Source organism: Sus scrofa, chromosome 7, assembly GCF_054392235.1.
Source record: "Sus scrofa isolate SSC_HxYL_T2T_F1_AM1 chromosome 7, Sscrofa_HxYL_maternal_Yorkshire_Landrace_v2.0, whole genome shotgun sequence".
Lineage (NCBI taxonomy): Eukaryota > Metazoa > Chordata > Mammalia > Artiodactyla > Suidae > Sus > Sus scrofa.
In genome coordinates, this window is record NC_139389.1 from 68,514,697 (window position 1) to 68,540,878 (window position 26,182).

At 40.9% G+C, this 26,182-nt stretch overlaps 1 protein-coding gene across 8 annotated transcripts in view; it reads right to left on the reverse strand.

Annotated features, from left to right (window-relative positions):
* REC114 (REC114 meiotic recombination protein) overlaps nt 1–26,182 on the reverse strand; it is a 171,019-nt gene that overhangs the window by 86,916 nt on the left and 57,921 nt on the right. For 3 of the 8 annotated variants that reach the window (XM_005656288.4, XM_001928745.6, XM_005656287.4), the window contains exon 1: nt 15,876–16,045. The exons of 1 other annotated variant lie outside the window; for it this stretch is intronic. In XM_005656288.4, coding sequence (XP_005656345.1) covers nt 15,876–16,034 — 159 coding nt within the window. In that variant the 5' untranslated portion in view covers nt 16,035–16,045. Of the gene's footprint in view, nt 1–781; nt 805–9,575; nt 9,700–15,875; nt 16,046–18,751; nt 18,944–26,182 lie in introns of those variants that run through there. 4 more of the 8 variants (XM_084968862.1, XM_084968856.1, XM_084968861.1 and 1 more) reach the window with 4 other exon arrangements.

The following is a 26,182-nucleotide window of genomic DNA, read 5'->3' on the forward strand; positions in this document are numbered from 1 at the left end:
ACTATGGCATACATTTCCTTTTTCTTATTTATCTGACAGCCATAATTATAATAATGAATCTCAGGAAGCGTTTTCACTGTCTGTGTAATAATTTTAAGAAATTCTTATGAAAATAGTTTTATCATTTAGGGGAAGAAGGTGTTAAAAATTATCCACCTGGGTATCAGATGTTCTAGCCACTGTGAACATAATAAATAAATAATCTAGTATATAAGAAAGTTCTATGGGCTAGGGAAAAGACAAAGCAGGGTAAGGGGAATGGCAGTGTAAAGACAGGGCATGACAGGTACAATATAAAGAGGGTGGTCAGGGTGGGCATCACGAGATGAGGCTTCAATAAAGACCTGAAGATATGAGAAGGTTAACAGGATACAGAGGAATTCCACAGTACTATTTTTCATATATTTGTTGTAATATTTCCTCTAAAATATCTTTAGATGTATGCTCATACAATCTGAAAATGTTTGAAAGACTTCCAAGGCGTTCAGGAGAAAATGGTAATTTGATTGCATCCCTGCAGTCTTCCCTTCCCAAATCCAATGCAAATACCAATTACCTTTCCTTGAGCAGTTATTAAAATCAGCATCCAAGTGGGCCAGAAGGGTGGGTTGAAGTCCTGGGATTCAGATAAAAAGAGATGGTATGTTTTCTTCTTGGAGGAAAACAGAGGCCCTTGCTTAAGCAAGGAGCCCTAGGGCAAAGGTAGGAATGCTCTAGTTCTTAGGAGAAAGCCTAACCTGTGGAAATTGGTGGACTCTCCAAGAAGAAAAGCAGTACCAACCTATGTATTCTGAAATTTCTACTGTTTTTCCAACCTCCAAGGAGTCACAATGGAGCTGAGCAATTTACTTCGCTGAGTCCTCTCTGTTCCTCTACAGAAGGCCTAGAAGGCTGACGCATGTACCTCCCAACACTTGCCACTTAAGATATACTGGGCTTGCACTGCGAAGGTAAGAAGAGGAGTAAGTTAAAGGAAAATAATGACATACTGAATAGGCTAAAGTGATAAAGCACAAACAGAAAACCCAGAAAAGGTGGCTTCAAGCAAAACAAAACTGACAGAGGAGATCAACAAGAGCTTAAATCAAAAAAAAAAAAAAAAATTAACATTATTAAGAACACTTAAGGAGGCCTAGCACTAAAAACATTCTTTTTTTTTTTTTTTTTTTTTTTTTTGTCTTTTTGCTATTTCTTTGGGCCGCTCCCGCGGCATATGGAGGTTCCCAGGCTAGGGGTCGAATCGGAGCTATAGCCACTGGCCTACACCAGAGCCACAGCAACACGGGATCCAAGCCGAGTCTGCAACCTACACCACAGCTCACGGCAACGCCGGATTGTTAACCCACTGAGCAAGGGCAGGGACCGAACCCGCAACCTCATGGTTCCTAGTCAGATTCGTTAACCACTGCGCCACGACGGGAACTCCTAAAAACATTCTTTATAAATATAAATATTCGATAGCTTAATTGAAGACATGGATGGACACTGCTGATACCAAATTAATGGTCTGAAAGATCAAGTAGGACAAATATTCAGAAACAGCAAAACTACAAAGAAGAAATCATGTATAAGATAATCATCAAGATAATGTGGAGCAAAGACTCAAATACAGGAGGACAAATTTAATAGCAGAAGCTAAAGTGAAAGGGGAAAAACAGACTGAGTAAAGGCAATGATTAAGCAAATAGAACAACTATTCCACACCTGCACAAAGATATGAAAAGTTTCAGGCACTGAAGGGGGGAATCAACAACTAGACACATCCTGATAAAATTTATGAATTAAAAAGATAAAGATATTAAAAGCGTCTGGTCTTTAAAAAAAAAAAAAAGTCACTTTCCAACACCAGAAGACGCTAGAGAACAAACTCATTTTTTTTAAGCAAATGAAGGCAAACAATCAAGCATCTGTCCTACCTTTCCTACACAAACTGACTGACAGGTAAACTCTAAGAGATAGAAGGAAATTTTTCTTTACTTTTATAAATATAAAATATTTTATATTCCAGATAATAAATGAAGAAAATGATTAAATTAAAACATCAACACTTTTTTGCAACCCCTAATTAATGGCTCTAGGCATCATGTTCAAGAGCTGCAACTTCACAAGGAGACAGTTGAACAGGCATTAGACACTTCCAATGAGAAGAAGACCAAACCAACTACTAAGTACTCTGGCCAAAAAAAACCCCAAACGAAAACCAACAATAAACTTAAGCTGAACTTGATCATAACTCTAGATTCAGCTATCAAGTCACAAGAAATACAGAGGGCAAAGGATCCCATTAACTATACCACAGAGATGCAGTCAGCAAAATCATACTGTCAGGAACTGTTAGAACTCGGTTTCTTCAACTAATTAACTGCAAGGAAGAAAGAGATGTGGGTCAGGGAAACATAGGGAGGAAACCTTAAATACCAAAAAAAATAATAATCAATCATCACACATGGCCCTGTTTAAATGAATCATGAGACTATGAGAAATTTGAGAATTATTTGATAATATTAGGGAACTGTTATTTTTTAGAGTAAAAATGGTATTATGCCTGTGGTTTTTTTTAAAGTCCTTATCTTTTAGAGATATGAACTGAAATAGTTGATGAGATGGTACGATGTCTGAGACCTGTTTCAAAGTAACATGATGCACATGAACAGGGTAGAGACAAAACCAGACTGGCCATGAGTTGGTAACTGGTAACTGTTGAAGCTGTTGCTGTGTACATGTGGGCTTACTACGCTATTCTGTTTACCTTTGTTATAAATAAATTTAAGCATAATCAAAAAGTTTTACATAAAGCTTCTTTTGTTGACTAGCTAGAAGCAAGGTGAAGGAAAGCATTAAATTTACGACAAAGGATACTATAAGAAATACTTTAATTCTTCAGAAAAAATTTTACGTCTTAATGACTAATATAATCCAGGCATCTGAGAAAAAAATTACTTATTTCTGGCTCTTGGAAATTTTTATTTTTATTTTTTTATTTTTTTGCTTTTTAGGGCCATACCTGTGGCATATGGAAGTTCCCAGGCTAGGGGTCTAATTGGAGCTACAGCTGCCAGTCTATACCATAGCTACAGCAACTCAGGATCCGAGCCACGTCTGTGACTTACCCCACAGCTCACAGCAACGCCAGATCCTTAACCCACTGAGCGAGGCCAGGGATCGAACCCACAACCTCATGGTTCCTAGTTGGATTCGTTTCTGCTATGCCACGACAGGAATTCCCAGGAAAATAATTTTAATAGGTGATAATTTAGCATTTTACTGGAATGCTTACATTAGCACAATAAAATGCTCACATTAGCACATTAGCTCAATAAAAGTTATCTTTAAGGATCAAGTGATCATAGAAGAAGATTAATTTTAAGGTGTCAGAGAGAACATACATCATATTCACATCTTCTTTCTAGTTGCTAACCTAAATCTGGCTTAGGATTTAGGTCACCAAAACAGCATTGTGGTACTAGCATAAAAACAAAACACAGACCAATGGAACAGAGAACCTAGAAAGAAACCCATGTATATATAATCAACTAATATTTGACAGTCTCTCCAGTGAATAGTACTGGGAAAATTGGATATTCACATTCAAAAGAATGAAACTAGACCCCTATCTTACATCACTCACACAATTAACTCAAAATCAAGACTTAAATATAAGACCTGAAACCATAAAACTTCTAGGAGAAAACAAAGGGGAAAATCCCTTGACACTGGTCTCAGCAATGATTTTTCTGAATATAACATCTAAAGCACAAGCAACAAAAGCAGAAATAAACAAGTGAGACTATATCAAACCAGTAACCTTCTGCACATCAAAAGAAATAATCAAAAAAATAAGAAGACAATCTATGGAATGGGTGAGAATATTTAAAAACCATTTATCATACATGGGGTTAATACCCCAAAAATATAAGGAACGCATACAAATCAACAGCAAAAAAGCAAATAATCCAATTTTAAAATGTGCAAAGGACATGAAAAAACATTTTCCTAAAGAAGATGCTCGAACGGCCAACAGGTATATGAAATGATACTCAACATCACTAATCATCAGAGACATACAAATCAAAACCACAATGAGATATCACCTCACATTTGTCAGAATGGTTATCATCAAAAAGACAAGAGAAAACAAGTGCTGGTCAGGATGTAGAGAAAAGAGAACCTTTGTGCACTGCTGGTGGGAATGTAAACTGATACAGCCACCACGGAAAACAGTACAGAGTTTCCTAAAAAAAGTAATTAAAAGCAGAACTACCATATGATCCAAAAATTCCACTTCTCAGTATAAATACAAAGGAAATCACTATTTCAAAGAGATATCTGTACCCACATGTTCACTGAAGCATTATTTACAACAGCCAAGACGTGAAAACAATCTAAGTGTCCATCAACAGATGAATGGATAAAGAAAATATGGTGTACACACACACACACACACACACACACTGGAATATTACTAGGCTATTTAAAAAAAAAAAAAAAAAAGAGCAAGGAAATCCTGCCACAAGGAAATCATTTGTGACAACACGAATGAACCTGGAGGGTATTATGCTCAGTGAAATAAGTAAAAGACAAATACAGGATGATCCCTCTCATATGTGAAATTTTAAAAAATGAATTGATAGAAATAGAACAGACTGGTAGAAAACAGAGGCAGAGGTGGTCAGTTATATGCTAAATAAGTTCTGGAGATATAACGTACAACATGATGACTACAGCTAACAATATAGTATTGTATATTTGAAAATTACTGACAACAGATTTTAAAAGTTTTCAACACAAGGAAAAAAACTGATTAACTATGTGAGGTGATGGATATTAACTAACCATACTGTGGCAATCATTTTATAATACACACAAATCATTACGTTGTACAGCTTAAACTTATACGATGTTGTATGTTAATTATATCTCAATAAAACTGGAGAAGGAAAGATTTACATCAACCTGACTTCTGACTTACAGTATTTTGCCATCAACATACTGAGACAGAAAGCCTGCTTATCACAGGCTGGATTTTCAGACACAACTTTGATCACTTAACCAATGTATGAGAACCTTATCCTATTTTATATTTATGTACTTATGTAAGACTGTACTATAAGACTATTTTAAAATTAGAAAAAAAGTAAAAAGAAATATATGAAAATACAGAAAAGTATTTCAAAGGTAAACTATATCTACATGAAAGGCTTAGTGTTACTTGTCAGATGTGACAAATTAAATTTTGTACTTGAGTTTTTTCCTTCTTTTAAAACCCCTCAGAAAGTGTCACAGCTCTATATAGTGACACAAACTGATTTATACATAATAAAGTATGAAAAATGTGCAAAATTGTTACATAGGCTATTAGCTGCCTCCTCACTTACTCTTAGTAGCTAAAGAGCCTCATAAACTATGTCATCAAACTTGTAGGGCACATAACGCTAATGAAAGTGGTCCTGCAGCATCCCCATTACCAAACTGTGAAATTCAGTATTTTGGTTTGATATTTCACAGACATACAAAGTGTTAACGTAACAAAATAATGAACACAAATAAAAGAGCAGAGTACCCAGACAGAAAAAAGTAATAAAATACACCTAGGTGGAGTTCCCGTCGTGGCGCAGTGGTTAACGAATCCGACTAGGAACCATGAGGTTGCGGGTTCGATCCCTGCCCTTGCTCAGTGGGTTAACGATCCGGCGTTGCCGTGAGCTGTGGTGTAGGTTGCAGACGCGGCTCGGATCCTGTGTTGCTGTGGCTCTGGCGTAGGCTGGTGACTACAGCTCCGATTCGACCCCTAGCCTGGGAACCTCCATATGCCGCGGGAGCGGCCCAAGAAATAGCAACAAAAACAACAACAACAACAAAAATAAATAAATAAAAAAAATAAAAAAAAAATAAAATACACCTAGGAAATTTGTTTTTTTCTTCAGAACCTAAAAAATCATTTCAGGCATCTAAGCATAAGATGTGATTCCTAGGGAGTTCCCGTCGTGGCGCAGTGGTTAACGAATCCGACTAGGAACCATGAGGTTGCGGGTTCGGTCCCTGCCCTTGCTCAGTGGGTTAACAATCCGGCGTTGCCGTGAGCTGTGGTGTAGGTTGCAGACGCGGCTCGGATCCTGTGTTGCTGTGGCTCTGGCGTAGGCTGGTGGCTACAGCTCCGATTCGACCCCTAGCCTGGGAACCTCCATATGCCGCGGGAGCGGCCCAAGAAATAGCAAAAAGACAAAAAAAAAAAAAAAATGTGATTCCTCCTCTTTTACCACATATACCCGATTAAGATTAATGATTATGAAACTGTCTAGTCCTTTTAGACCTAGCAACTGGATCACCTTTATTAGTAGCCAGAGGTAAAATATGTTTACACAAAACACATCCCATGCATCCGAGGAATAAGTTCTTTATGTCCTAATTACCAATTAAGGCCCCTCTGGTTACTCTTCTATCTATAAAACACAGTCCTAGGACATTTCTCCAATACATCTAAAAATCCTTGAGGAGTTCCCATTGTGGCGCAGCGGAAAAGAATCTGACTGGTAACCATGAGATTGATGGTTCAATCCCTGACCTTGCTCAGTGGGTTAAGGATTTGACATTGCCGTGAGCTGTGGTGCAGGTCACAGACATGGCTCAGATCCCGCATTGCTGTGGCTGTGGTGTAGGTTGGCAGCTGTAACTCTGATTCAACCCCTAGCCTGGGAACTTCCATATGCCATGGGTGTGGCCCTAAAAAGCAAAAAATAAATAAAAAATAAAAATCCTTGAAAATTTCCCAAACTAATAAATACTGTAAAAATCACCAAGTATACCACAAAGTGGTGCCTCCCATTGGCACACCTATCCTAGTTCTCTGCAACTCTCACACTTGCCTTTGCTATTTTCATAGGCAATATCCTTGATTTATTCACAAACAATGTTCATTTAAGCTCTAACAGTCTAAATATCCAAACTGTATTTCTAAATCTGAGTTCAAGAAACACTCTATTTCTTCGATGCCATATTGTCATTTTTTAGGTTAAAAAGCACCCAATACTCCAAATTAGCAGGTACTTGAGCTTAACTAGCTAGATCTTCCAGTGGTGATGCTTTTTTAGTCATCTCTAAACACAGCCCTGAATAGTGGCATATAGTAGGCAGAAAACAAATCGTAAACATGAATGCATTTTAATTTCCTCAGGCTTCATTTAAAATTATAACTTCTTAGACTCCTTCGACCGCTAAACTAAAAGAAAAAAAATCTTCACTGTATCTGTCTAGATAAATTCTACCTTAAATCATGTTATGCAAACAACCCGTAGCCTCTATGAAAAGTATGTGTGTTACACGATAAAATTAAGCTTTTGTTTACTGAAAGAGAACACAGTTGGAAATACGTATTTATACTCTGGTGCTTTGGAACAAGTGATGATTTTGTGATAAGAAAAAAACATTAGAACATCAGAAGGTTCTTCCTCAAAAGCTTAAGCAATTTGCAATGAACACTGAATGTGATATATAATTCAATTAACCATAACCACAATTGTTAAAATTATTTCTGTATCAGTCAGATGTAGGCTAGAGTGTGCTATAGAAAGTAACGATGCCACAAAGCAAAGGTTTTATTTCTCACTCACACTATCTATGTATCCTTCTTCCACCTGTCTTCACACTCTACCTCCTACAGCCTTATCATTCTTACTGCAGGACCTACCCTGACAGGGTAGCCTATACGTGCAACACTGCAGCAAAGGGAAAGAAGGTAATGAACTACAAACTGCCCTGCCCATGACATAGATCACTTCTGCTCACAGTTCACTGGCCAAAATCAAAACATGACACACAACTTCAAGAGGTCAGGGATATGCAACCTTAGTATAACTGGTGAACAACACTAATGACTACTACTTTAAAAAAGACATTATTATGATTGTGAACCTGACTTAGGATCAAATCCTAGTTTTGCCACTTAGAAGTATACTTAATTTCCTCATCTATAAAAGAAAAATAGTAGTAACTACCTTACAGGATTGTCAGAAAGATTAAATGATACAATGCAAGAAGAGATGCCTGGCCGAATACCTGGCTGTGATTCATTCATTCGATAAATACTTGGTCAGGGGAGAATCTGCCAAGCACCATCCTAGATAATGACATACAGTAATTAGGTACTAAATGTTTTTCTTTGTTGCTATTTTTACTAGACACGCCCTTTGAGTTCCAACCAGGGCCCACAGGAATAAGCTTTCATTTCCTACTTATTCTCCAATAACCGTTTTCCTTCTTACATGGTAATACCCCTGATTTCTAGCTGGACACATGAGTTTGTGACATTCAGACTAGATAAGCCACTTGTCCATGCGGTTAGGATGACCACAGGTCTAAGTTCTGGCTGCAGGTGGAAGTGTCATATGGCAACTTACTGGAAACTTCCTTAAAGGACAGCAGGTGTATATCCTTTGCCCACTCCTTCATCCCTTCCCCCACGGGCCCTTCAGAATATTAGTTCCATCTTGGACGGTGAGACCATCACCATGCATGGCAGAGGAACAAAATACAAAGATCCTCATTTCCTGATGCTTCAGTGTGTCATACTCGCCCTGTACTGTTATGTGATGAATAATACAAACTTTCGTCTTATTTAATCCACAGTTATTTTGCATTTTTTATTATTCAAAGCCAATCTAATAAAACAATATAACCTGTTAACTCTTTAAAAAGCAAGCTGCCTTTTTAAGAATAGCAACTCTTGATGATAGCCCTGCATCTTCATACGTGAAGGTAACACTGTAGGAAGCAGCAGTGTACAGCAGAATGGGGACTGGCTTGAGGAAGACTGAGGTGTTAGAATCAGTTCCTCCACGTCTTATGTAAACCTTTGGCTAGTTAATCTAGCCAGGCCCCAGCATCTTGTGTACAAAATGGTAATAAGATCTAAAGAGAGATCTTACATGTGAGAATTAATGGGGAGAGGTTTATGCAAATAGCTAATAAATTGTACCTCGCTATATAGTATCAGTGTTACTTTGTCGATTGTTCCCTCTTCCCCACCTTTCCTTTGGAATTGGGGCATGAAGACAGATTGCAGTACGTAAGAATCATCTAGAGAGTCACCCTCAGAGAGTCTGATTCATTAAGTCTGGCACAAGAACCATGAATCTGTGTCCAGCAAGCAGCCCGAGGGAGTGCCCAAAGTACCTGCCCACTACATCTTGAGAAACACCACTCTAGCATCAGGCCCTACCTACTCTTATAATCCTGTGCTTGAATGCCCCAATATTTTAAGATTGTGATGAAACACAAGGGCAGTTCCCTAGCCTCTCCAGTGCCTAACTGAATGTCATGTATGCAGTAGATACCTTAACAGTATTTGGTTGAATTGATGAAAGGAAGTGGAAAATGACAAAATGGGACTTAATCAAATGACCCACTATGGACTTCCACTTCTGACTAACATAATGTAACAGGGACCAAATTTTCCCTCCTGCCTGAAACAACTAAAAACTAGACAAATTAGAGGAAACAACAGGTTTCAGACACTGGATATCAAGTAATAAAGGACATGATTCCTAAGAAATAAAGGAAACAAAGGAGGTGAGCCTTACCGTAGGCTCTGATTACTTCTTGGAGAAAGTTTGCAGGCCAAATTGCAAGGAGAAGGAACCCGAGCAGAACCGTGTGAGGTATCCTTGAGTAGAGGGGAGAGAGCCGCATGCCCACGGAGGTCCGTGGCTAGCATTTGCAGGCCAGAATACCAGGAGAGCGCTGCTTCGAGAGAGAACCCCCGACACCTGCAGAGACCCCGCCTCAAATCGTCAGCTCACATGTGTGAGCAAATAACTAGAAGCTAAGCAAAGAACCACCTGACAGGACTTGAGGAAGAAATCCTGAGCACTTACCCAGGGTAGGGAATAGGGCCTGTTCTTATCAGCCAGAGAAAGAACCCTCATAATTTGCAGAGGGTTGAACAGAGTATGTATGTTGAGGAGTTTTGCCTCAGGAGTGGGGAAAAAATGACCCCTAGATCAAATGCTGCTCTGGTCCCACCTGACAAAGCTCAAAAGCAAGACTTGAAAGGATCAAACTCTTTCCAAACAACTTATCCCAGCAAAAAACTCAAGAATATTTATAGGAATCCAAAAATACCCTGCATCCAACAGGGTACAACCCGAAACATCAGGCATCCAATCAAAAATTACCAGGTATACAAAGAACTACTACTTCACAGTTTCCAAAAATAATTTTCTTGGGGTTTTACTGAATCACAAATTTTTCTTTAAAAAAATCTACAGTCATTTTAATCATTTTTACCCTGTGTGTTAATCTCAAAATTCCTCACCTACATAACTGAACTGCTATTTCCCATAGGAAATATTAATACTTATAAGACAAATAGCATAGTGGTTAAAGGAACAAGCTTTAGAGGCATGAAAACAAGGGTCTCTTACCTCTGTGTTCCTGAGCAAGTCACTGAACCTGAGTTTTAGTTCACTTATCTAAAAAACAGTATAATAATATTTGCTACATAGGGCTTCTGTAAGAAATACACCAAAGTAAACAATAGTAGCAACCACAGCATAATTATCACATTATCATAAAAAAAGCTCAGAAAAGTTACCACACATTCAAACATTTACTGAGCACCTATCACATGCTAAGTAATACGTAGGCACAAGAAATACAAAAAAAGAAAAAAACGACATTGCTACAAGGACTCAAAGTACAGCTTATGTTGAATCTGCATTTAAAAGTTCATTTCAAGTACAAACTTCATATTCTATTTAATTTCTAAGTAGGGCAATTATTTTTAAGTTCCTTCTATAAAAACTACAGGATTTTTTTTCCCTTTGAAAGGAAAAAAATAAGTTGTCAGGTTCAACCAATTAGGGCATGTCTGAGAAATCCTTGGAATCTGAAAAACATGGTAAAACTTTAATTTAAAAGCAACCTGCAATTAACATCACCTTTCAAAATTATCTCAAATTAGGAGACTAAATTACATTCAGACATAAAATGGACCAATCTGTTATTATGATAATCCTTTTAGAAAGGCTGGGCTAACAGATGAAAGGAATTAAAATCAAGTTCAAGATGTATTTCATTTGCTCATTCCACTTAAGTGACAGATGGTTTCAATATTAACCCTCTTAATAAAACATTTGCATATTCATTATGAATCTGATTGCCTTACCTCATAACTCCACAAATTCATTTTGTTAATTTTACTATAGGGCTGCCCATTTCATTCGAGGTCTTCTAAACTTCTGTCTCACAAAGTGTGGTCCTGGACACAACGGCATCAGCATGATCTGGAAGCTTGTTAGAGCTACAGAATTTTATTGCCTATACCAGAGCTACTAAGTCAGAATTTGAATTTTTCAAAAAAATCCCCAAGTGACTTCTATGCACACGGATGTTCAGGTAGCATAGTTCTAAACAGGTGATCTTTTTTTCAGTATTTCAAAAAGTTCATTTTTTTCCAAATTGTGGTTAATTTACCTCCAGATAGTAACTTTTCATAAGAATAATCCAACTGAGACAAATTATCTATCTATCTATATATATTCCACATCCTATATAGATGTCACAGACTTAACCTTATCTCTCTACTAGGACTTCAAATCTTAGAGGCCTTGTTGTATTATCCATGTTTTTCTCGAGTCAACATTTTTGGGGGGGGCTGCGCCTATGGCAAACTGAAGTTCCGGGGCCAGGGATCGACCTGTGCCACAGCAGTGACCAGAGCCACAGCAATAACATCAGGTCCTTAACCCACTGAGCCACCAGGGAACTCTGCTTGAGTCAACATTTTTGCCTTAGCATGTGGTCACTGTGATAAAAGTCTTCTCTATAACTAAACAACTATATAGAACAGTATAAGAAAATCAGATTCTCCCCATAATCTCAGGGAAAAATGAAAAAAACTCAAAATAGATTCAACCAAGATTGAACTTGAAAATCTCTTAGAGAAAAAAAGACCAAAACGACTCTATTCTCCACAATAATATATTTTTATGCTTTACCTAACACATTTTTTTTTTACTGCAGGTACCACATATTTTTAAAATAAGAAATTCACAAGGGACTTAGTGCACTTCTTTAGATGGTTCATCTTTTATTATTACTATTGCACAATAGTCACAGAACACATAAAATAGAGCAAATCTTGTTTTCTCTTTCGTTTCCCTACCAAAAAATGACAGACCTAGGCTGAAACTGATCGCAGCAGGTAGGATGGTTCCACACAGATTCAAAGGAAGGTACAAATGTTCAGTTTTCAAAAGCACTGCAAAAGCCAGCCTCATCTCTTGTCACTGTAGCTGTGGCTTTATGCCAAACATGTGAAAACTATTGAAAAGTGCCATTCCTTATAAGCAGTTATGAAGAACTTTGCAAAGGAAAGAAAATTGTAATAACAACGCCTTAGAGTGGTCAAATAGCCCCGGCCTCTGGGTTGCAAGATAGGAGTCATAATCATCCAGCTGCATCTGAGGCCATGAACCCAACGAAAATGCCTTAGGAGAAAGGGGTTTTGTTTTGTTGCTTTTTAGGGCCGAACCTGCAGCATGTGGAAGTTCCAAGAATAGGGGTTGAATTGAAGCTGCAGCTGCCGGCCTATACCACAGCCACAGCAATGAGGGATCTGATCACGTCTTCGACCTATACCACAGCTCACAGCAACACCCGATCCTTAACCCACTGAGTGGCCAGGGATCAAACACACATCCTCATGGATACTAATCAGGTTCATAACCTGCTGGGCCAAAACGGGAACTCCCAGAGAAGGGGTTTAAAGAGTGTTAAGAGAAGGTATCAAGGAATCTGTTGGGCAGTTTCAAAAATTAATTATGTCCTCAAACGTCCCCAGTTTTTTTTTTTTTTAAACAAGGTCCTTTTATAGATGGACCATTCTTTAACTCCATATTTACCCCATTTTGCATTTGCAGCTTATACAGTTTCTCAGGATACGGTGTTCCACAAGGTAGAAATAAATATGTAATGCCTTTTTTTATGGTCTTAGCTTGACTATTCTAGAATTTGGTGAACAATTCATTATGCCTCTTCTTTTCTCCCCATCATAGCCCAGTCTCTCAGAACTGTCCACGCACATTGGCCCCAGTTCCTCACCTACTAGTCACTCTTCAACTCAGCCCTACCTGGCTTCCACCCTCTTCACTGAAACTTCTCTTGGTAAAGACCATAAGGACGTTTACATTGTTAAATGCAACGTGCAACCTTTAATCATTATTGTTCTCCACTCTGCAGTATCATTCAACAAAGTCAGTGGTTCTCTCCCTCTTTTTTTCTTTTTTGCTTTTTTAGGGCCACACCTGTGGCATATGAAGGTTCCCAGGCTAGGGGTCGAAGTGGAGCCACAGCCATAGCAACATCAGATCTGAGCCACGTGTGCAACCTACATCACAACTCACAGCAACGCTGGATCCTTAACCCACTGATCGAGGCCAGGGATCAAACCTGCAACCTCATGGTTGCAAGTCGGATTCGTTTCTGCTGCACCACGATGGGAACTCCTTTTCTCCCTCTTGAAATAACTTTCTGTAACCGTGATGGACCTGCTTTCTCCCAAGTGCCTCCCATCTTCTTTCATGGCTCTGTCCCCACTATCTGACCTGACCTACTTTAGGGCTTGGTCCTGGAATCTCATCTCTCCTAATTATAAAAGCTATCTTCGTGCTGATGACATACCTACATGTTGACAACACACTTCCATCTCCAGCCTGGATCGGTCCTCTGAATCTAGACTAGTATACTCAACTACCCATTCAACATCCCCAGGTGGATGCTGCATAAACACATTTAAACCCAAGACATCAGAAGCTGAAGTCTTGGATATTCCCTTCACTGTTCCTCCTCTGATGTTCCCCGTTCCCGGTTGCTCCTACCAAAAACGCAGAACTCCCTTACTCTCACTACTCATGTCCAATTAATCTCCAAATCCTATCATTTTGGCCTCCAAAATATAGCTTTAACACACCCAGGAGTTCCCGTCGTGGCTCAGTGGTTAACATATCCGACTAGGAGCCATGAGGTTGCAGGTTCGATCCCTGGCCTCGCTCAGTGGGTTAAGGATGGGGCGTTGCGGTGAGCTGTGGTGTAGGTTGCAGACGTGGCCTGGATCTGGCGTTGCTGTGGCTGTGGTGTAGGCCAGCGGCTATAGCTCTGATTGAACCTCCATATGCCGTGGGTGCAGCCCTCGAAAAAACAAAAAAGACAAAAAAATTAAAAAAAAACCAACCCCCCACCCAAAAAAAACCATGCCCAGATGGCTGATTTCCCCACCTCCACTGCCATCCTCCTTCCCCTCCCACCTCTGCCCTAAGTCGTCATCATCTCTTGCCTACCACACGGCAACAGCATTCTCAGAGATCTTCTTGACTCGACTCATAAGCTTCTCCAATTTTGTCTCCACACTTCAACCAGAGCGACCTTTCAAAGATGAAAATCCTCCTACTTAAGACTCTTCAGTAGCTTTCTAGTAGTTTTATTTAACTGAGTGAATTTTATTGCATTTATAATTGTACAACGATCATCACAACTCAATTTTATAGATTTCCTAGTAGTTTTAGAATATTGTTCACAAGGCACCTACAACCTCATCCATGTTATCAGTCCTCTTGTTCTCTCAGCACCAGCCTAACTCTTTTTGTCTGCACATTACACATGCTGAGGTTTTCCAGGTGCAGGGCCTTTGCACATGCTGTATCCCCTACCTGGAATATTTGTTCTCTCTTTTTTTTTTTTTAACCCTTCTCCTACCCACTGCTGCCCAAACCTCACCAACAATCGCATACATGAACAATCCAAAACCCCAGGGTCCACATTCAATAATCAAACCAGACCAGAAGGAATTAAATGACCGGCAACCCATGGCATTAAAATATACCACCACGAGGAGTTCCCATCGTGGCGCAGTGGTTAATGAATCCGACTAGGAACCATGAGGTTGCGGATTCGGTCCCTGCCCTTGCTCAGTGGGTTGACGATCCGGCGTTGCCGTGAGCTGTGGTGTAGGTTGCAGACTCGGCTCGGATCCCGCGTTGCTGTGGCTCTGGCATAGGCCGGTGTCTACAGCTCCGATTGGACCCCTAGCCTGGGAACTTCCATGTGCCGTGGGAGCGGCCCAAAGAAATAGCAAAAAGACCAAAAAAAAAAAAAAAAAAAAATATATATATATATATATACCACCACGACAAAAAAAAAAAAAAAAAAATCACTAAACCCTTATATACAGCTTCGCAGGAGGTGCTGTTTTAGGTGATTAAGATATATTAACTTATTTAGTCCTGACAACAATTCTACTAGGTAGGTACTTTTATTATCTATATTTTAAGATAGGGTAAATAAGATAGAGAGAGGCTAAGTAACTCAACCAAGGTCACAGAAATTCAGAGCAAAGTTAGGATTCAAATTTAGTCCTTTGGTGCGTTGCTGGACTGTCGGTAGACCAACAACTACTTGAAGATCGATCTCTCACTCTCTGTATATATATATGCATGCCATGTGAAATAGGTTTACATAATTATATAGTATTTGCATAAATACTATGTCTTCCACTTGTCTAAAAACAAACCAGAGTAGGGATCATTTATACTCTGTCCACTGATACACTCCCCAGCTCCCTGAATAAAATCTAACACAATAATCGATGCTCAGTAAATATCTGTTTAATATATGAATGTTTACTACTCCCGTGCATAATTATTTTGAGAATGTACTGGGTTTTGTCGTTATATAGTTCCAATGCTAGCTGTCTCGGTTAACCATCCCTGTCAGCCCCCTGATGTCCCCTCCTCCTGTTGCGGCACTTGGGGATCAGGCCAAAGTCTTCCCTTTCTCCCTGTGGAGGTGATCGCCTTAGAGCCCTTCCCGCCCTCAAGTCTCACCTTCCACGTGGGGGAAGAGGATGTCCCAGATTCCAGGCCAGGCCCAGGTGACTCTCCGGTGCCCAAGGGCATGAAGCGGCCATACCGCTGCAGAGGCCACTGTGCTGCGCCTCCTCCTGGGAGCCCAAGGCCCGCGTGCTCCTTTCCTGCCTCCGCCATGTTCTGCCTCTAGGCTAAAGCAGCCGGCGGGCGCCTGCCAATCTGTGCAGCTGACCAATCAGGAAGCGAGGTGATCCAAGGCCCACCCTCCCCCCAGTGGAAGCCAATGGACATGCCCAGAAGCCTCGTGCAGGGGACGGAGAGGTCCTCTGGTTGTGGGTGTCACTGTGGGACACCTTGGCAGTCTTCTCATCACAAAGTGGGAAGCCTCAGTTCCACCCACCGTTCAGGAAATGTTCTTTCCTCATCATCCTGTGGCACCCTTGACATATTCCCTCCAGATAGCCACGTTCTCTTTAAAAAAGTGGGGCAAATTGGTGGGATGTTTCCTGCAATGAAAGTTGTGTCTCAGTCCAACAGCAGGTGAATTCAGTGAAAGGTCTGGTTGATTTATAACCGGCAAAGCTCTTCTACATTTGTTAATTTGTCCTCCCAACAGCCTGTGGTGAGCTAAATAAGCAAAACAGATTATTACCCCCATTGAATAGATGGAGGCAAAATAAAGTCCTGAAGGGAGAGGCGATTTGTACCAGCTACAGAGCCAGAGAAGAACTGTGGACTCCGCAGTCTCTCCATGTGTCCAGCCCCACCTGCAAAGAATTTAGGCATCTATCCAGTCTGTGTCAAATTGTTACCTACCCAGCTCCTTGGACTCGCTAATCAATGGGAATTGGCAAGAGGCCAAACAAGAAATTGAGGCAAGGCTTTATTGGGGCTGATACTATAGTGTGAGGGAGTGACAAGAAGAAACAGGTGCCCTTACTCAATGGGTGTGGGCGAGGGGGGGGGGCTGGTTCCTTAAATGAGGTGAGGGTAGGAGCATGTTGGTGGGGTGTGCAGGAAGCAAAGTTTGGGTGGTCTGCCCACCACATTGGTGGTGCTGTGTGCAGGAACATTTTTTTTTCCGTCACACCTGTGGCATATGGAAGTGTCCAGGCTAGGGGTGGAATCAGAGCTGCAGCTGCCAGCCTATGCCACTGCCACAGCAACGCAGGATCCAAACCGCATCTGCAACCTACACACAGCTCACAGCAACGCCTGATCCTTAACCCACTGAGTGAGGCCAGAAACCCAAATCTGCATCCTCATGGATACTAGTCAGGTTCATTACCGCTGAGCCACAATGGGAACTCCCAAGAATCATGAATAGAACTCTATTTTTGCTTCTGTTACCTCAGAAGTTGCAGTTGGCTTGTGGCCTTTTTGTATCTTATTTTTCATAACGGCCCTGCATTGTGTAGTTATTGCTTCAGGAAATGTTTGGCCAGGTGCAAGTGCAAGCACATAGATTGAGAGTCCCAGGTCCTGACCTATCTTAAAATCAGAAGCAAAGTGCATGGAGGAAGGAGTTCCCGTCATGGCTCAGTGGTTAATGAACCCGACTAGTATCCAGGAGGATATGGTTTGATCCCTGGCCTCACTCAGCGGGTCAAGGATCCGGCGTTGCCGTGAGCTGTGGTGTAGGTCGCAGACACAGCTTGGATACAGCATTGCTGTGGTTGTGGCCTAGGCTGGAGGTTGCAGCTCCAGTTGAACCCCTAGCCTGGGAACCTCCATATGCCGCAGGTGCAGCCCTCTAAAGACAAAAAGACAAAAAAAAAAAAAAAAAAAAGAAGCAGCAGTAGCAGCACAGTGTATGGAGGATGGACTCTATGTTAACCAAACACATAAAGTTAAAATGCAAATGGTTTTTAAAAGCCACTTATTTTTCCAAATGATATTAAATGCATAGATAATAGTTTGAGAGGTGGTAATTTATTCACTCAATAAAACACCATTAAATACCCACAGTGTGTGGCTATGTTAGTCACCATAGGGGTTATGAAAATGGGTAAGGCATGTATCTAGCCTTCTAGGACCTCAGACTCTAATAAATAAGACAAAGAGATGTGCTAGGATACCTGACAATTAATGCCAAGAGAAAGGTACAAACTATGTACTCTAAGGATTGAGAGGAAGTGAAATCTATGAACAGGAACGGCAGTGGCATTTCAGTCCTGACTTGAAGGGTGAGAAAAAGTGTCCCAAGGGAAGATGGAAAAAAACAACTATTACAATTGGAGGGTAAGTTGAGAAGCGGAGATGTTGCAGAGATCAGGCTAGTGACATAACCAGACAGAATGCAAGGATTTTTAAGGTAGATGAGGCCACAAAGGTGAGATAGGTAGGAGAGCACTGAACACAGCTAAGAAGAATAAATTTTACTTGGTAGGTGGTGAGGAGCATGGAAAATTGGCATTAGGGAGTTACACTAGCATATTGGTAGTCCAGGCAGGCTAATCTTTCAGGGACACATAGAATAAATTGCATTCAAGGCAAAGGATATTTGTTAGTTATCTTTCCATTAGTCCAGTAGTCCTTGAAGGGGTCAGATTTCAGAAATGTTTTCTGAAGGTTCTTAAATGACACAGCAGTACTACATTTAACATAATAGTAAATGGTTAGAAACTTGGTTTGAATCCCAGTGCCACCCCTTGCCAGCTGTGTGACCTTGGGATGTCACTTAACCTCTCTGTTAAATAGGGTTAGTAAATACCTTCCTTACAGGGTCCTAGGGAGGATACAATAAGATCATATGTGGGAAAATAGTCGGTAAATTACAATGCGGTACATGTGTGGGCATTTTCTATTTGCAGGGTTGAAGTGACTTTCCATGGGCTCCCTCTAGGCAGGAGGATGGGAATGGGATCCTGACATTCGGTCTCAGAGGCACTCACCTTCCAGGTCCAGGGCTGCGGATGCTGTCAGACACCCTTCACAGGAGCAGATGGTGCTCACAGTTGGGACCCTGTCAGTGCCCAAGGACACCCAGTGCCCTGCTGGGTTCCCACCTGCAAGCTCCCTTCCTAGACAATGCACCTGTGCTCGAGCTTCTGGGGCCACCAACGTCTGCCAAGAACAGATCATGTCTGCAAAGGGAGATATAAAGCCACAGCTCAATGCACAGAGGCTCTTAAAAACCTGTGATATTAACAAATATGACTTGAGCATCCAAGAGGTCCCAGATACTGTACTAACTGCTGGGAATACAGTAGAGAACAAAACAGACACGGCTTCTTCCCTCCTCAAGCTTGTGATCTAGTGGCTAGAGGTGGGCTAGACAAAGCACTGAGCAAATAACCCCACTTTTCTTGGTCTCTCTCTCTCTCTTTTAAGGGCACACCTGCAGCATATGGAGGTTCCCAGGCTAGGGGTCAAATCGGAGCTGTAGCTGCTGGCCTGCGCCACAGCCATGCCAAATCTAAGCCGTGTCTGCAACCTATACCACAGCTCACAGCAAAGCCGGATCCTTAACCCACTGAGCAAGGCCAGGGTTCAAGCCTGTGTCTTCATAGATACTAGTCAAATTAGTTTCCGCTGAGCCGCAATGGGAACACCACCCCACGTTTTTAATGGCCATCATGTTTTCTTTTTAAAAGAAGAATCTATAATGTTTATTAATGTATAATTTTGTACAATAGAAGGCACAGATCTTATATGTTCAATTAGGCAAGTTTTGTCACCTATATGCATTCATGAAACCACCATCCAAAAGAGGATACAAAACATTTCCAAAAGCCCCATGTTCCCTTAGAAGTGCTTCCTTCCAGGCAATCTCCAGCTCCCAAGGGCAACCACTGGTCTGATTTTGATCACTGTAGCTTAGCTTTCCTGTTTCTAGACTTAATATATGTGAAACCATACAGAATATTCTCTTTTACATCTGCTTTTTTTGTTCAGTGTAATTTTGTCTTCATCCGTGTTGATGTATGTATCAGTCATTTGTTCCTTTTTAGTGATGAATAGCCCTCTACTGTATGATCATATCACAATTTGTACCTCACTTGTTGATGGGCATGTAAGTTGTTTGCGTACCTGTCTCTTTTTTTTAAGCTATTGTGAACATTTTCGTACCTGTCATTTTTTTTTTTTTTTTTGGTAGCAATGTGCTGTAATTGCTCTTCAGTAAATACCGAGGAGTGGAATTGCTGGTTTCTAGAGAGAGACACGTTTAACCTTGTGAAAACTGCCAGAGCATTCTCTGTAGTGGTTGTACCATCTGTACTCCGACCATCAAACCAGAAGTGTTCCAGCTGTCTTTGCTGGCATTTGCACTGTCAAGTTCTTTTGGTTTTAGCGACCCTAGTGGATATATAGTTGTATATCATGGTGGTTTTAATTTGCATTTCTCTGATCATGAGTAATGTGCCTCTTTTCAAATGGCTTATTGGCCCTTCATGTATTTTATTTCATGAAATGTACTTTCAAATATTTTGCCATTCCTGATTTGCAGGAGTTCTTTACCTTTTCTAGACACATGTTTTTGTCAGATATATGGGTTGAAAATATTCTTCCCATTCTACGACTTGCCTTTTCATTTTCTTAACCATATTTTCCAAAGAGCAGAAGTATTTAATTCTGAATGAAGTCCAATTTATTAAATTTTCAAGGGTTTTTTAGTGTTTTTTGTGTCCTGCCTAAGAAATCATTGCCTACTCTAAGGTTGTACACATATGCTCCTATGCTTTCTTCTAGAAATTTTATAGTGCTATCTTTTACATCTAGTTGTATGATCCTCCTTGCATTAAATTGTATGAAGTGAAGTAAAAATTAAGGTTCATTTTTTCCATATGGATATGCAATTAATATTACACAGGCACAGCCCTCGATCCATTACTGATGGCATCTGGCATATAAATACTCCAATTTCCTCAGTCCTCAAGTAGGACATCTCTGAGATTTGTGTTTCCCTAGAGTTCACCCATAGGATCAGGCTCTAGTCCTCATACTGTAACTAACTTGTTAATGATTCCTTTTGGCTAACTTCTCTACCCGCCCCCCCCCCCCCACACACACACCAATGCTTCCTGCGGATCACCTCTCAAATAAATTACTTGCACTTAAAATTTTGTCTCAGGGTTTGCTTCTGGGGGAAGACAATGACAAACAAGGCAAATCGTTCCCTGCTTTCATATACTTAGCTATACTACAGTCACATGCAAGAAGATGGTACAAAAGGTATTAAGAGGAGAATGAAGTCACTCTTACATCTAAAGCAGACCCTCCAATGCCTTGCTGACCAGCAATGATAGAACAATAGCATTTGTGATCAGGACTAATGAATGACAGGTGGCTATGAGCTACTAAAACCCCCTGTAAGGTGACTCTTACCAGTTTTGTTTTTTTTTTAACCTAGCCCCTAAAGTATAAAAATGGTCGTTTATTTCACTGAGCATTTTTTGATCCCAAATCCTTTTAACTCTATTGTGGAGATGGCACACATAAGAGAGAGATGCTTGCTGCATGAGTGGTCAGCATCACTGGTGGAGCAGGCTGCAAGGCTGGTTTTGGAATCCTAGCACTTCTCTTTCAAAGCAGGTCAGGGCCCCATAAGTCCCCTCTCCCTAGGATGTTGAGTCAGCGAAGGAAATGATGGCTTCAGTATCCTTGGGTTTCCTGGATGCTAGAGAGATATGCACCCTTACTCTGCCTGCCATGTCCCTCAGCAGCTCTGGGACCACACAGCAACTGGAAACTGCAGGGCACTGCTGGTGGCTGTGGGGTTTCCCAGAAAATCCTTGTTTGCATCAGTTAAGCCAGGTGAGGTGTCTCCATGATGTCAGACCTAAGGATGCTGTGTGAGAAGGGGATGTTTCTACAAGACTCCACACTCACTGCTAGAAAGAAATTATGTTAGGAGTCCTGTCGTGGCTCATTGGTTAACAAATCCGACTAGGAACCATGAGGTTGCGGGTTCGATCCCTGGCCCTGCTTAGGGGGTTAAGGATCTGGCATTGCGGTGAGCTGTGGTGTAGGTTGCAGACGTGGCCTGGATCTGGCGTTACTGTGGCTGCGGTGTAGGCCAGTGGCTATAGCTCCAATTGAACCCTTAGCCTGGGAACCTCCATATGCTGCCGGAGCGGCCCTAGAAATGGCAAAAAGACAAAAAGACAAAAAAAAAAAAAGAAATTATGTTCGATTCGATTTTCTACTCCATTTTTCTCATTTCAGGTAATTGAAGGGATTTCAATGTGACTGGGCACAGACAGTCCCAAATGGTCCACAGGCTGCTGATCCCTGGCACAACACGAAGAGAGATTAACATGGATTTTTTTTTCCATTTATTAAAAGCACAGAGAATAATAATAAGCTAGTAAAAATGTTTCCCTGCTGGTAAATTTGGGGGCAGATTTTGCAAAGCTGGATTTGAGTCAGAAATAGGAACATCAAGCAAATCCTAAAGAAAGACCATAAACTTCCACTTTGAAGGGAGAGATTATATTTTACTTACCCTGGAATCCAGAGTTCCTGGCACATGGTAGGTCCTCAATGAGATGGCAAATTTTAATATGGAAGAGTGAAAGGGATAATTTAAAAATCATCTTGAGGAGTTCCCATCGTGGTGCAGTGGAAACAAATCCAACTGGGAACTATGAGGTTTCGGGTTCGATCCCTGGCCTCACTCAGTGGGTTAAGAATCCGGTGTTGCTGTGGCTGGCAGCTGTAGCTCTGATTGAACCCCTAGCCTCCATATGCCGCGGGTGCAGCACTAAAAAGCAAAAAAAAAAAAAAAAAAAAAAAAAAAAATCAATCATCTTGAGGGTATAAAGGGCTGACATGGGAAGATGGTTAATAACTCTTTTCCATCTTTATCTCCACACAAATTGGAACAAGAAGAAACATCTTCAGCCGTATCATAAAGAATTGGAACTAAAGCTAAGGAAGACATTTTCATATCTCACAATCTTAATCTCAAAGCTATATATTCAGGAAATTTGTAACCCTGAAACCTACAAATAAGTAGGTAAATATAGGAGCATAGGCAGGAAGACCCCCTTGAAGTCTCTTCCAATTTGATGCATCACTTACTCCATCATTTGTTGCCTGACCCAGGAAAAGTCATTTAACCCACCTCTGTAGAGTGAGGTTATGATATTTGCAATTTACGCCTCAGAGGACAGACGAGAGCATCGTATAGAAAACACTGTGTGCTGGAGGGTGACTCAGCAGAAGCATTTTTGAGCTTAGTTGTTGAGGCTATTTTGAATAATTGAAGCTGCAGCCATTGCGACTGTACCTCCAGCAGATGTAGGTTAGGACTAGAGGAAGCTGGGAGGTCAAAATGTTAGAGGGGCCCCAAGGAAGGGTCAGGGCTGCTTGCTGTTTTCTCACACCAAAGTCTCAAGCCCTGCGTGCATCACAATGTTTCTAAATGAAAATCCTTTCCCCAGGGGATCATTCTAACAATAAATTGAGAGACCCAAAGGAAGAGAGAATTTTTTTTAGCGGTCATGTGGGTTCAACTTATTTGTACATTCACTTATTCAGCAAACATGTGTTGGGCTTACTCTGTGCCAGACACTAAGCAAGGTAACAGAGAAACAGATCTGAAAAGGATGCAGCTCTTCTCTCGAAAATGCATATAGTCTAATAAAGGGACTGACACAAAGAAAAACAATGTGCAGCGGAAGATGGTCACTAAAGGTACAGACTAGGTATTGTGTTGGTGCAAAGAAGGAGTGATAATTCAAACAGGAGCAGTAGGGACGGTGTGCAGAAGGGCAGAGACTCTTTTTTGCCTTGCGGTAAACTTCACATAACATGAAATTCATGACTGTAACCATTTTAAAGCATACAATTCTGTGGCATTCGTACATTTACACTGTTGTGAAACCTTTACCGCTACCAAGTTTTGGAACATTTTCATTCTCCTAAAAGGAAACCCCATACTCATTAGCAGTCACGCTCTAGTTTCTCCTCCTCCAGGTCCTGGAAACCATCAGTCTGCTTTCTGTCTCTCTGGATTTGCCTGTTCTGGATATTTCATGTAAATGGAATCATACAATAGACAACATTTCATGTTTGGCTTCTTTTATTTAGCATAGGGTTTTCAAAGTTTATCCATGTAATAGCATAGTACTGCATCTTTTTAATGTGTTTTTTTTTTTTTCTTTTTCCTTTTGGCCATGCCCACAGTATGTAGAAGTTCCTGGGCCAGGGATTGAAACCAAACCATAGCAGCAACTCAAGCCACTCAAGTGACAATGACAGATCCTTAAGCCACTGCACCACAAGTCTTTTTAATGGTTGAGAATTACGCCATTGTATGGATATACCACATTTTATTTACCATTCATTGATTGATGGATATCTGGGATGTTTCCACCTGGCCAGGGACTCTTGAACTGTGCTTTATTTATTTCTGAATAAAATTGTCTTTTCTAGCCTCCTAAAACAAAGCCATACAGACTTCTAGGCACCATAGTATATAGTAAAGTTCACTCCTCCACAGCTCCCATCTCCAGACACAAAGCAATGTCAGGTCAAATATAAGAAGAGATGACCAAAAAGAAATAGCTGGAATCAAAGATAAGGCAAACATCTATGGGACCAGAAATCTACAACAATGAGCAAGGATGAAGCCAGGGGCAGGCTGGGCTCCAGGCCTGGACCCAGATGGTGGTGGCAAGAGACTCATGCTAACAGTAAACAGAAACCAAACAGCTCCCCACAAGGCACAGACTAGAGGCAGGCTCCCTGCATGAAGCCAGGAGTGGAACTGAGTGCCCTCCTTTGAAGGGGGCTTAGCAAGGCTGCCACTCTGCTGCTTGGTGTAACTCTTTCCAGATAGGAAGATAAGGAGGCAGCTGAACAGACACAGCCTCACAAGCAGGACCTGAGCCAAATCTCCTGAAGCCTCTGAGACTCATTAGCCCCAAGGCTGGGGCAGAAGATGGCTGCTGGAACACCCTTGTAAGACTTGGTTCTGGATTGGGGCCTAGGGGTTAGAGAAAGGCAGAGCACACACCTCCACTGCTAGAAAGGAAAAAAATAAAGAAGCAGAGAACTTCCCATTTAAAATGACCTTTAGGGAGTTCCCATCGTGGCTCAGCGAGTTACAAACCCAACTAGTATCCATGAGGGTGCAGGTTCCATCCCTGTCCTCACTCAGTGGGTTAAGGATCAGGCATTGGCGTGAGCTGCGGTATAGGTTGCAGACACGGCTTGGATCCCACGTTGCTGTGGCTGTTGTGTTGGCCAGCAGCTATTGCTCCGATTTGACCCCTAGCCCAGGAACTTCCTATGTCACAGGTGCAGCCCTAAAAATAAAATAGTAAAATAAAATAACCTTAAAAATCAAAAGGCTGAAACATATAAGGAAACATAATTCTAGAAAGACAACCAAAGCAATAATAGGAAAACAAACTCACTTCTGACAAAATGAATTATATAAACTAGACAGACAAAAAGAAAAATAACCCATTACAACCTACAAAAACATGGATGAATATAACTCATGGATTGAGTTATATACTCTATATAATAATACAGATGATATCATATTGAACAAAAGAAGCTGGACACAAGAGTACATAATACATGCTTACATTCCATTATGTGAAAAAAACGCAAACTAGTCTTCAATGTTAGAAGTCAGGACAGAGGTTACCCTTGGAAGAGGGCCCAAAGGAAGGCTAGAAATGCTTTATGTCTTAACTTGGAGGCTTGTGCCATGGACGCTTTCACTTTGTGAAGAGTCATTGGGTTGCATATATAATCAGTCCTCTTTATTTGCAGAGCCCATATTTGCAAATTTACCTACTCACTAAAATTTATTTGTAACCCTCCCTCCCTCTCAAATCAATACATGCCACCCCTTTGGACTTTCATTAACACACACACTGGGGGAAATTTGGGGTCATCAGATGGTTATGGTTCCAGTTGAGGTAGAACAAGGCCACACTCAGCCTTCTTGTTCCAGCTCTAGTACTGTAAACAAGGGGCCTCTTTGTAGTCTACCTAGTGCCATGCTTTTCACATTTTTATATTTTTATAGATGATTCACTATTTAAAATGGCTCCCAAGCATGTAGCTGAAGTGCTGGCTGGTGTCTCTAAGCTCAAGAAGCTGTGATGTGCCTTATGGAGATAATATGCCTGTTAGATAAGTTTCCTTTAAACACAAGTTATATTGCTATTGGCTTTGAGTTCTCTGTTAATGTATCAACAATGTATAAGAAATAAGGTAGCATTAAACTGAAACACACATAGAACAAAGTTATATGTTGATCAGGTGATGAAATATTGTGACCAGAGGCGCTCAGGAACCTAACCCTGCATTTTCCTTAGGATCAATTGCTCAGCATTCACTAATTCAGTGTTCAATTT